The 13,169-nt window shown below is 37.0% G+C and overlaps 1 protein-coding gene across 1 annotated transcript in view; it reads left to right on the forward strand.

The window, feature by feature from the left end:
• LOC100891946 (tetraspanin-6) overlaps positions 1-12,528 on the forward strand; it is a 44,686-nt gene extending 32,158 nt beyond the window's left edge. Inside the window, exons 3-7 of the mRNA XM_030981856.1 lie at positions 6,273-6,347; positions 6,898-6,999; positions 8,119-8,304; positions 9,210-9,293; positions 10,899-12,528. Coding sequence (XP_030837716.1) covers positions 6,273-6,347; positions 6,898-6,999; positions 8,119-8,304; positions 9,210-9,293; positions 10,899-10,967 — 516 coding nt within the window. The 3' untranslated portion in view covers positions 10,968-12,528. The remainder of the gene's footprint in view (positions 1-6,272; positions 6,348-6,897; positions 7,000-8,118; positions 8,305-9,209; positions 9,294-10,898) is intronic.
• Positions 12,529-13,169: the final 641 nt, after the last annotated feature.

Here is a 13,169-nt window from a genome sequence, read left to right on the forward strand (position 1 = left end):
CTCAAACTCTGCATGACACGTAGTCCTTGTTAGTGGGGGCCCCCCTTTCTTCCTCCTTCTGGAGTGCTCATAAGAAACTACGGCTGTTTATTTCATTATGATCAAAGCCAAGGCAGGCTTCTTCACGAGAAAGCTACATGTAGGTGTATGTTCATACTACAGTCTATAAAGTTTAGTTTGTGGACATCTGGACACACTTGTTTTGGAAACCTGATGTTCACTCTAATTTTTAAACCATGAAGTGATATTATGGTTAATGCAAAAAATATGAGTAGTTGGGGGTGGGGCTAGCTTGGTGTGCTTGCCCGGCCTGTAGTTTGAAACCTCAAGGTGTCATTGTTTTGATGCAGTGTGAACCCTCATCGTTGGGTTAAAACCTTTGAGGATTCGCAAACTGGCAGTTTAAACCTACAGCAGTGCCATGTGAACATTCATGTACATGTAGCTACTAAAAAGGTTATTGATGTCAAAGTGTTCAGACGGAGAGAAACCTTGGTCCAATCCGTAAATAAAATGATATGCCCCCTCCTCCCCCTCCACCATGAAGGAAAGGAAAAAAAAAACAAAGAAAGAAAGAGAGAAATAAGGAAGGAAAGAAGGAAAGAAAACATGATTGAGGAAAAGAAATAAAATTCAAAAAATTGAACCAACAGAGAAATGATAAAGAACCCACACTCCCCCCCCCCCCCCCAAAAAAAAATCCCCCCAAAAATCATTAAAAATTAAATGAATTAATAAATAATGATAAGAGAACAGAGAACACAAACGGTGGAATACATGTATGTGTGTTTAGAAAGTTACATTTGTAAGTAACATGTTGAATGCATCCACCTTTGGATGGTTTAAAGAAAGCATTTAGTACAAAACCATCTCAGAGAAAGAAGAACTACAATAGGGACAAATTAGAGATAAAAGATTAAAACTTAAGTTTCTTGTAGGGATTTGAAGAATGTTTATATATTTGAAAATCATGTTAAGGATACAAATTTCATGTAGTCCCACAGATCCAACCTTGATAGCAAATTACTGTACAGGAAAGCCAACCAATTTCACTATTCATCTTTATAAATATGCCACTGCTTCCATTCAAATGAACTTATCAAAAAGGTTGGATAGCCCTTTAAAAAGTGGAGAGGAACTCTAATACTTGACTCTTGAGCCCCTATAAAAAAGCCCCCCCCCCCCTGCCAATCTCTATAAAATGAATGCTACATTATTTGATGAAAATTCCACCAGCAAATATGTGACTGAGTTGCTTATTAAGAATACCACATACGCATGCAACGAGGAGTGGCATTCCTGTCTGCCTTTTCTGTATAACCTGCTGTACAAATACTGAACAGATACATGCATGGATGGATCCAGGATTTAAATAAAAGAAGGGGCACAATTCACTTTCTGACAACCAAGCAAGCAACTACTAAAAAATTTGTTTTCTAGATTCATCCCTTTTTGGGTGGTATTTTAGTCTGAAATTCTCTGACAAACCCCCTCCTCCCCCTGCAAAAAAGAGGCATTTTTAAATATTTAATTTGGAGCTTTGTGGGGGGGGGGGGCAACTTGGGGGGGGGGGGGTGTACTTTATATGCCTCATGGGTTTCAAAAAGGGGGGCATGAGCAGGTTGTGCTCCTGGGTAAATGCATTTACATGTTTGGAGAACTAGTCCAAATTGAATGAGAAGTGAGGATAACCTCGGAGGAGAGGAAGCTAAGTGTTTGATCTTCGCATTATGCACCTCTACATAAATCGGGCTGGTAATGGGTTGGGGGAGGGGGGAGGGAGGGGGGGGGGAGATAGTATGGAGATTGGAGAAATGAGAGAGACAGAAGAAGTAGTGAACACAGATTTAATCAAATATCTCAGTCAGAGGTTCTTGCTTGATGCACAGTGTACATGCGTGGGGAAAGGAGGGAGAGAGGGGAAATCAAATGACAGAGGAGTGAGAGAATTTGAAGATGGAGAAATGAAAGGGTCAGGAAGAGAAAGGAGAAAGAGAGGACGAGGGGAAGGAGGAAAAAGGAAGAAGGGAGAACAGATCCAGAGCACAACATATATACATACATATACCGGTAGATCTTTGTTTTAGCAAGAAGGGCATTATTAATTTTCAATTCAATTTAGTTTATTCATTTCCATAAAAATCACATTACAAGAACACATACATTTGCAAATAGTACTGTAAATAACATGCAAAATCTTTCACTAGAATATACATACGTACATTAAAATATTAAACAATATTGGAAAAAGGAAAGTTATAAAAACCCAAATAAATGAGTCTGTCTAGATATCTCCCCATCATTATTATTTTAAGCAGAGCTAATGCCCCTTCAGGTCTTCAGAGAGGAGATGTAGTAAGAGACATTGAGTATGGAATTGATTTTCGTTTGGAGGCAGACATCTTTCTTATCGGAACACATTGTCAAAACATGCGGAAACATTAAAAACAGGTAATGCAATTAGAGAGTCTGGAGAAAAACAGAACTGTGCCTACATGTAACTCCCAAGAGATCAATGCAACTGAATTTAAAATTCATGATCATGAATAGCATTTGGAGGAAAGGAGTTTTCCCGCACACATTCATCATTATAGTTTTGACAGCAGCGGTGCTTACTGTAGCTATGGATATAGATGTGGTTTACTAGTGAAATGCTTTACAAAACAATGTACCATGAAGGATTGTCAAAGGGATCGTTTAACAATGTTAAATCTGAGATGCTCGGCCCTACGTGTTATCAGTGTCTGTGATATGGTGTTATATTGAAGCCCTAAAACAATTGCGCTTCAAAAGGATCAAGAAGTGCCTCAAAAAAGTAAAAACCTTTGAGTGACCGGTTTTACCATACTCGTTTTCCCCAATAGACTGTAGTGTTATGAAAACCGTTTGGCAAACGCAAAATTTGATTTCAATTTTCAATCATAAATATCTTGATAATCAGACAGGCGATCGGCTTGTATTAAAAGACATGGGGTTCATGACTGACCTAAAGGTTTATAATTTTCATTGCAGCATGAGCTAATTAAAGGATCTAAGACAAAGTTATCGGATCCCTTTAAAGGGGATGTCCACCCTGATAATTTGCTGGCATTAATAAAAGCAGAAAAATGAGGGAAACAAATTTGTGAAAGTTTGAGCAAAATACCATTAGAAGTAGGAAAGTTATGGATGTTTGAAGTAATCATCAGTGAAACATGAGTTGGCAACACTAACGTTTCTTGCAAGCTCTTCTCCAATTCGCTCTGTATAAATTTGTTAATGGTATTTCCTAGAAGTTATACTATTTCTAAAAAATATATAACAAAAGACACAAATACAAACAGACATATATAAATACAGTTATACATCGACACCTACTACTGAAGAAAAAAATATTCTTGAAGAAATGCAAAGAATAGTGTACATATTATGCCTACTTGTATTACTTTATTGTGGTGAATAGTACTCTACTCAGTGGTGAGGATAGTAGCAGGTTTCAAGCTACGTCTAGCTAGCTAGGATCGCTACACCGTAGGTTACTTACTATATGCAGCATTATCCACCCACCCACCCACCTACCCCACTGCCTTTCATCTGTAAATCAAGGCCTTGCTCTTGCCGATATCCTCATCATCTATTCCTCCCACACAGCAACCAACCTTACCGCCTTTAGCACTAGTTTGCAGGTACAAACCTTTGTTCGTTGTCATCAGGGGAAAAAAAAATTAAAAACATTTCGGGGGCTACTTTTCAAGCTTACTTGCATGAAAATAACACTCTTTAATTTCTGTTGCATTGAACTCCATACAATTTTTTTGGGGGGCTCTTTTATGACTTTTGGGGGCTTTTTTGGCATTTCAGGGGCAAATTTGCCCCAAGCCCCCGTGTATTTTTTCCCCTGGTTGTCACTTGTCATGCATTTTGAACAGAGGGTCTGAATCGAGGAGACTAAACAGAGACCTCAGTCAACAGGCCCTGTACTGTAGCTGCTCCTGGCGCAACCAGGGACAAACGGAGTTGAGCTCTGCTCCAGACTTTCTTGGATTGTGTTTGAGTGTCAAATGAGAGTCTGCGCTTGCAGACTAACCGACCACACCACAGTTGACTAGCCATCGAACAGGATGCAGGCAGTCAGACAGCTGTTGCCATAGCAACCCATCCAATCCTTTAGACAGTGTCAGATTAGCATAGAAATGGATTGAATGTTTAGCCCAAGGCCCCCTCTTGTAGATTGCATTTTAACTAGAAAGAAAGGACACCTTTCTGTTTGCGCCCCGTGCGGGTCAACGTATTTTACTTCGACAAGCGTATTCTTATTTGTTAAATAGAAAGGATAAGATGATGACTTTGTAGGCGCTTGTTTCATATTTACTAATGTAAATGCATAATTTATAGGTTGTTTGCTGTATCCATGCACATGTGTGTGGTATGAGCGCATCAGCTGGTAGATCCAGCACATAGAAGACGTCCTTATTACTATTTATAGGTATCAGTGAAGTGATGCTGAAATACAATCATGGATATGCATTGTAAAATGATCATCCTTGAGACTGAATATTTCATTAGTCGTGCTAGTATAACCACAAAACATGAATATAATTTTCCACGGGTTGAAGCAGTGTTACAAGTTACACTGCTTCAACCCGTGGAAAATTATATTCATGTCAATTTCCTATCTTATCAATTTTTCAGATATCTCCCATTTTTAGAGACAATATTCTATGAACATCTCCTTTTCACATAAATTTTAGAAAATGGAAACCTCTCCCCCCCCCCCCCCCTAAATCTGCATTTTGTAATTTGGAAAAGAAGTTACTTTAAACTTTATTACAGTTGTTAAGGGACTGATACTGGAACAGAATATACATTTGCCCTATTTTTAAAAAATAAATCTTTGTTGTGCTACAGATGTATCATTTTCTTTTGGCCTTTACTTCGTATGAAAGCTGATTTTTCAATTTTGTAAACCATAATCTCAGCCTTCATTCAAATATGTGTACACTGTATTGCTATTTTTATGCCTCCGCCACCGAAGGTGGTGCCGGAGGCATCATGTTTTCAGGTTGTCCATCCGTACGTCCGTCCCGTTTGACCGTTATCACAATATCTCAAGAACCATTTAAGATTTAAACTTAAGACTCTGGAATAGTATTTATCACCATAGGAAGACGATCTGATTAGATTTTGGAGTACGTAGGTCAAAGGTCACAGGTCACAGAGGTCAACTTATGAAATTCCTTGTATTGAGTTTGTTAGCGCGATATCTCAAGAACCATTTGAGATTTAAACTTCAAACTTAAGGATAGTATGTATCACCATAGGAAGACGATCTGATTAGATTTTGGAGCACGTATGTCAAAGGTCAAGGGTCACAGAGGTCAACTTATGAAATTCCATACATTGAGATTGTTATCATGATATCTCAAGAACCACTGTAGATTTAAACTTCAAACTTAGTGATAGTGTGTATCACTATAGGAAAACAATCTGATTACATTTTGGAGCATGTAGGTCAAAGGTCAAGGGTCATAGAGGTCAACTTATGAAATTCCATACATTGAGATTGTTATCATGATATCTCAAGAACCACTGGAGATGTAAAAACTTCAAACTTAAGGATAGTATGTATCACCATAGGAAGACGATCTGATTAGATTTTGGAGCACGTAGGTCAAAGGTCAAGGGTCACAGAGGTCAACTTATGAAATTCCATACATTGAGATTGTTATCATAATATCTCAAGAACCACTGGAGATTTTAACTTCAAACTTAATGATAGTGTGTATCACCATAGGAAGACAATCTGATTAGATTTTGGAGCACGTAGGTCAAAGGTCAAGGGTCACAGAGGTCAACTTATGAAATTCCATACATTGAGATCGTTATCGCGATATCTCAAGAACCACTGGAGAATTTTCACTTCAAACTTAATGATAGTATGTATCACCATATCATAATATCTCAAGAACCACTGGAGATTTAAACTTCAAACTTAATGATAGTGTGTATCACCATAGAAAGACAATCTGATTAGATTTTGGAGCACGTAGGTCAAAGGTCAAGGGTCACAGAGGTCAACTTATGAAATTCCATACATTGAGATTGTTATCATGATATCTCAAGAACCACTGGAGATTTAAACTCCAAACTTGTTTAAATTGCTCTATGGCGGAGGCATCATTTTCGACTGCGCGCAGTCAAAATTCCATCTAGTTCTAATTCTTAACTAATGTGCTTCATTTTTGCTCAGGTTTAATTTTCTCTAACATGAATACTATTTTTTTTCTTTGCAGTACACTGTGATGGTATTTGTGGTCTTCATTGCTCTATTCGCTTGTGGAATCGCTGGATTTATATTTGAAAAAGGAGTAAGTACCGGGAAATTGATATGGAATTGATTAGTTTGATGAAGGTAGAGGTCTTTGTGTTTTAGAGTACCAGTAGCAGTTGTGTTTATCCTGATTTACAGTGTTAAAAAAGGAAATATACGGTGTCATGGCTAAAATGTATGTACCGGTAAATATTTATTGATCATTTAATAACTGTGGAATAACTTACTATTAATAATTAGGAAATCACCATTGTTAAGTACTTTTAAATCAAAGCTGAAAGCAAATCTTTTCATTTAAATTTTGTTGTAGATTTTTAGCACATCAGGAGCTCTTGCAGTCCAGTAAAATATATTTGCATATTGTCTGCACTTTATAAATTTATATTATTATTATTATTATTATAAACCAATTATTTTTCCGAGATATACTACTATGGAGTAATATGAAATAAGGGAATTCCGGTCCCAAACTGCAAACAAAAAACAAAAAATTGTAGGAGTCGTGCTGCTTGTAATCTCTTTTTTTCCTCCTTATTTTTGTCTGTCAATGTGAACTCATAATCATTTTGTTCTTAATTTTGATCCAGCTTACATCAAGTTTCAAGACTGGCCTTGAAACTCATATTGATGACTACGGGGCAGCCACTTCAGACGGACTTGACAAATATGTGGATAATCTTCAAGAAACTGTAAGTAAAGTTGGATCGCTCCGGGAACATCGAGTCTATCCTTAAAGGGCAATCTAACCCTTGTTCTAAGTTGATTTGTATGAAAGCAAAAAAATAACAGAAACAGAATGGCAAAAGTTTGAAATGAATCAGACCAATAGTAAGGAAGTTTTGAATGTTTGAAATATGAGATCACTAAGTCTATGTGTGGATCGGTCAGTAGATTGTGACGTAGGACTTGGATAACTCTCCTATTAGCCGTGTACAAAAATATCACTAATTTCTGTTTTTCTCGTAAGTTCCTTATCCCTTGCCGCACTACTCAAAATATATTATAGATAGCATATTATTATAGGTAATCTAAAAAGAATAGACCATCCCGAGTCATTTTATATGTTGGAACAGATGGGAAAGTAGTCAAACACTACAGTGTACATCACATTGTCTCTACCGCTTCAGCCAATTTGAAGTGACCATACATATAGTGATTACAATTTTCAAAAATTCATAACTTTCTTATATCTACGGTAGTCAGATTTAATTGAAACTTTCATCAGTTTGCTTATCTGATTTTTCTGCTTTCTTTTAGAGTAGTTGTCTACTTGGGTTGGATTTCCCTTTAATACTCAAAGCCCCTATCAGGGATGGGCAAAATCTCAAAATGTATCTATAGCGGCAAAATAAGTTTTTGAAAGTGCGTTCAAAATTTCAGATCAAAAGACGCTGTGCTTCTCTCTCTATGAGTGAAAATCGAAGCCATCATTTTGTACTCAACAAATGGGGTGAATAAAACAGTCAGTTGCAAAATTCAAATGTGGTAACACAAATTACTGTAATTTTGCTAATAATAATTCTTTTGCCAAAGCAACTAATGCTCAATTATATCATCTACCTATAAACACCTAGATGGAATGTGGTAAACGTAGATCACTGTCTTGCTAAGGGGTGTTGGTGCCAGGCTGGGATTCGAACCCTTAACCTTGTGATTGAAAGTCTAGTGAATGAACCACTAAACCATGACCCCACTTTATGGTAAGCTGAAAATCAAAACCAGTTTTGGTATTATAAGTGAGTGTTAAGTCTTTTTCTTTCTTTCTGTGTGTGGTATTAAATTCCTTCTTCTTTTTTTACTCCATGAAGCTTTTCTGCTGTGGTGGTACAAACTACTCAGAATGGCTCCATGCAGACATTTGGTCCCAGGAACACACCGACACTGTACCCGTAAGCTGTTGTAATAAGACCGTCGACGCCCAGGTCTGCGACGATGCCACAGAGAAGGATGGCGTCCAGATAAGCAACAATGGAACGCTATATATATTTGATGAGGTAGGTTGTTTACGTTTGTGTATGGGATATAGCATCCGCAAGTGGTGTTCACTTTGGTAATTATTTTCGTTTTAAAACGTCAACATTTATATGCCTTGCATGGGTGTAGATCATTGCAAGCTGTGTGTGCATATCTTGGACATAATTGATTGAAATCTTGTTGGGGGTTATGCAACAACTTGGCAGATTTTTCTTCTTTTTTAAATCTCAAAATCCCAAAATTTAAATACCGGTAACTAGCCTGTGGAGAGAGATGTAAGAAAATCACAACAGATTGCGTTTACATATTTTTGTAATAGTCCAGAATACTATTCGTTAATTGGAAATCTTGTAGGGAATTTTGTTTTAAATATCAACATTTACATTACTTGCATGCGTAACGAGATTTACAAATCCTTGAAAAATCTATGTGCATATCTTTATTGCATTATAGAATGTTATAGATGGAAAGCTTGTAGGGAATTCAGCAATAACTTGTTGATACAAATTTCATTATTATTATTTATTTTTTTTAAATAAAAAAATTTAAAAAAAAACAAAATTTACATAACTTGCATGTGAGGATTGATGTACAAATCACTGCGAAATCTGTGTGCGTATTCATATTTTTTATTTGAAAAAAAAGTATTAAAAAAAGTGGGGGCATAATTTACAAACAACCACAGCTAGAACAAAAAATCTTTAGCTATCAAACAAATAAAAGGTTATCATAATTGTATACCGGTATTCTATCCTACTCTGAATTTTGTGAGTACTTCAGTAATGCACGAGGGTTTTTTTAAAAAGAAGATGTATGTGCAAGGCTGGTTGTGCCCCCCCCCTCCCAAGTTCCACCAGCACATGTATACCTTTCATATACCTTTCTCATCTCTTCCCTATCTTCCCCTCTCTCCTCTTTTTTGCAGGGTTGTTCAGCTAAAGTGACATCATTCCTTACCAGTAAGATGGGCATCATCGCTGGTAGTGCTCTAGCCTTTGGAGCTTTCCAGGTGAGGATAAATTCTTTAATAAGAAAGATAGAAAAGCAGACAGACAGACAGACAGTAAATAAAACAAACATACAGACAGGGAGATGATAGACAAATAAAGCAGACAGACTGGCGTACTGACATACAGTCACACAGACAATTAGGCAGTCATGAATAGTGATGGACAGACATACAGACATAAAATAAAAAAAACAGACAAACAGGGAGATGATAGAAAAATAAAGCAGACAGACTGGCATACTGACATTCAGTCATACAGGCAACCAGACAGTCAAGAAGAGTAATGGGCAGAAAGACAGACAGACATATGCTGACAGACAGGCAGAAGGGCAGACAAAAAGATGGATCGATACAGAGACAGGAAAAGGCAAAGACATAATCAGATATTCAGGAAGGCCATTCTACCAACAGGCATATAGACTCACAGACAGGCAAACAAACAGAGGGACTGAGATAGTTGAAAAGTACTTGGGAGGATGACGTAGCAGACAGACTGACAGATAAAAAGATGGACAGACAAAGAGAGACAGACATATTGTAGACAAGTAGAGAGATAGGTATAGACCCGCAAACGGGCGAACAGACAGACTGAGATAGTTGAAAAGTACTCTGGAGGATGATATAGCAGACAGATGGACAGACAAAGACAAACAGACATAGACAAAAAGATTGATGGCCAGAAAAATGAACTGACAGGAAAACAAGCTGACAGACATGTAGACAGACAGACAGACTCAAAAAAAGAAATACAAAATGTTTAATGGACAAGCAGACAGATATTATGATAGAGAAGGACAAACAGGCAGACTGGACAGATGTTTAAGTAGACAATTACAGACTGGTTGTAAGACTTGACAGACACGTGCAATATTTATATTATATTGACTGGGCTTGAGGGGTATATCAGGTATATTGACCAAGCTAAGATCATATTGCCCTGAGTGGAAGACGAGGGCAATATGGTCTTAGCGCGGTCAATATTTCTGATGTACCCCGAAAGAAGCCCTGTCAATATAATTATTATTACCTAAACAAGGCATTTTTAAGCAAATTATGGATAGGGACCTATATACAACTTTGGTATCGAGCTTGATTTTTACCGTCTGTTTGCCGGTCCATCTGATTTCAGGTTATTCAGGCAGGTGTGTAATTGTGACATAACAATGACTGTTACTGTGTGTAATTGTGATGTAACAATGATTGTTACTGTGTGTAATTGTGACGTAACAATGATTGTTACCGCGCGTACACTTTAACGCCTACACAATACTGTGCGTAAAGCGCACTGACAAGACAGAGTGGAATATGGCTCAATATTGCCCTCTGATTTAGTACAGTGGTATATGGCAAATATTCACCTCTTCGGCTTCATATTCGGAGCAGCGTGCAAAATACGACTTTTTATTTAGCAGCTAAAATGCCTTGTATAGGTAATAATCAATATTATTTTGAAGATAGAATTGTGGAGTGTTGGGTAAAATGAGGTCAAAGGTCATAAGGGAATATTAACAATATGGACAGGGTTCATATACTTTAATACTGCAGTAAGATGAGAAAACTCTATAACAATTGCCTTTTTTTCTTCCCTTTTTCTTTCTTTTACAGTTAATTGGAATCGTGCTATCATGCTGCCTTGCTAAAATGATTAATGCCAATAAGTACGAGATGATGTGAGACTATCAACATGAATGATGCAATTTCTTAGATATTTCAAGATAGAAAACACTGCGGTATCTTCACTTTCACCTTTACATCTCCCTACATTGCTGATACCATAGTTCTAATTGTTGAGAGTTTGATTTCGAAATGTGCAAACAGCTGTATTATGTGAGAGGAGAGACCCGAGGGTTACAGCGATTCAGTACATTTTTCCCTTCCCAGGCACACGTGACACCAGTTACTTCAGAATAATTACAGCCTGCTATAAAGATGAGATTTAGATTAAGAGTAATATACAATTATATTGGCAAAATAGTATATTTAAACATCTGTAGCGGTAGACTATCAGATGTTTTTAGTTTATTTAAAGGCTGAATAGCTGTAATTAATCAGTGAAAATTGATGATATGATACGACACACGCTCAAATTTAGTCAGGACATTTACAGTAACTACCAGATGTGCAATTGTACAGTTTTGAACATTGTAAATGATGACATCCCACACCATTTTAATTTGCATACATCGAGGGGTCAGTGACACAAAGGCGTTACTCAATATTTTGCCAAAATGAGTATTTGATATCAAAATGTTCAGAAAAATGTAGGCTTTTCAGGAAACAAAAAGACTTAACTCCACCCAACACCCCATTAAAGTCAATGGCTAGTGAAACATAGACCTAACTCCTTAAGGACCAAGTGCTTAGTGACACATAAACCACTTTTTCTCACAATGGAGTTACGTCTTTGTGTCACTGACCCCTCAACATATTTTATCATGTTTCTCTGTCATTTCATCACAGCATTCATGAATGAAGTAACATGGAAAGAAGAATTGTGTTTTTTTTAGAACCAGAAGGCGTTAACTCAAATACTTTAAAACAGAGCTAACGCCCTTCTGGCTCTACTTAGACAATTTAATCATTAACAGATCTATATGAATCATGTTTATGTCTGAAACAAGAAATTACAATGTTTTAGGCCCAGAAAGGCCATGATTGTTATTCAGCTTAATTCTTTTACTCTTTTTTTTAGCATACATGTATATCAATAATATAATATCATCTCAGCCATTACTTTTATTTAGTCACAATTTTTTTTTTTTAATGTGAATAGATATGAGATTTTTTAATTTTCAATTGATAACAAATCAGCATTATTTGAGGCAGAGGTAAAAACTTTTATTGTTAAGTTTAAAAATCGGTGAATCTATACGCTACAGCAAAGAGTACCATTTATACGTTTAATATTGTCGTTATTTTCAAAGTGCTTGCAATATATGCCAAGCAGGGTATCACGTTAAGTTGTTTTAAGCATGTGCATTTTCTGTGACAAAGGGTCTTTTTATTTTTAAGTTTGTAATATAGAATTTCCGGTATTTATTTCACAATAGGCTGATGTAGACTAGCTGTTATCTAGACCTTCAACATTTATGTAGCATTCTGCACGCATTAGATATATTACATTAGTCATATAGAATTTTTAGTAGCTTGTATTCATCTAAAAAGTGTGAGTTGGTGGCTAAAGTTGGTATAAAGCCCCACTGCACTACTTATAGCTACTTGCGCCCTCTATATAGCAAAGAATGCCTAACAATAATCAGTGCCTGTTGGTCCCCCATGATCCCCTTTTTCTTATGTTAATTGAGAGCTGATTTGACAAGATAATCACCTGTCAGTGACCTTGTGGGGAGGTCTAATCCCCCTGCCCAAACTAGTGCAGACAGGCTTTAATATATGAAGCTAAATTTAGTAAATATGATTTTAGTGCTGTCATTAGTTAAACATATTAATGATGCTTGTCAAATATTTCTGCCTTGGTGACAATGTTTGATGATAGCTTTACCTGACTACTAAGAAAGCATGTACAGTCAAACCTGTCTATAGCAAACGCCTAAGGGAGACAAGAAAAGTGGTCTTTACAGACGGGTGGTCATTATGTACAGGTTCTTTTAGTACATGTTTCAATGAGAAACCATTTTCAAGGATAACCAAAAATGTGGTCTTTGTAGACCGGTGGTCACTAAAGCAGGTTTGACTGTATATGCAATTATGCTTGTAAGTAAGCAACCAGGGGACCGACGGCTTTTTAGTCCTCTCTGAGGTACTTGGTAATGAGGATTAAAGCCTTACCAAAGGGCATGAGCCCATTGACATGGTTTTGAACCCAGGACCTCCCGGTCAAGATACCACCGCTCTACCATCGCGCCTCCTTAAAAA

The sequence above is a fragment of the Strongylocentrotus purpuratus genome, unplaced genomic scaffold (assembly GCF_000002235.5).
Source record: "Strongylocentrotus purpuratus isolate Spur 01 unplaced genomic scaffold, Spur_5.0 spur5_scaffold_12, whole genome shotgun sequence".
NCBI classification, from domain to species: Eukaryota; Metazoa; Echinodermata; class Echinoidea; order Camarodonta; family Strongylocentrotidae; genus Strongylocentrotus; species Strongylocentrotus purpuratus.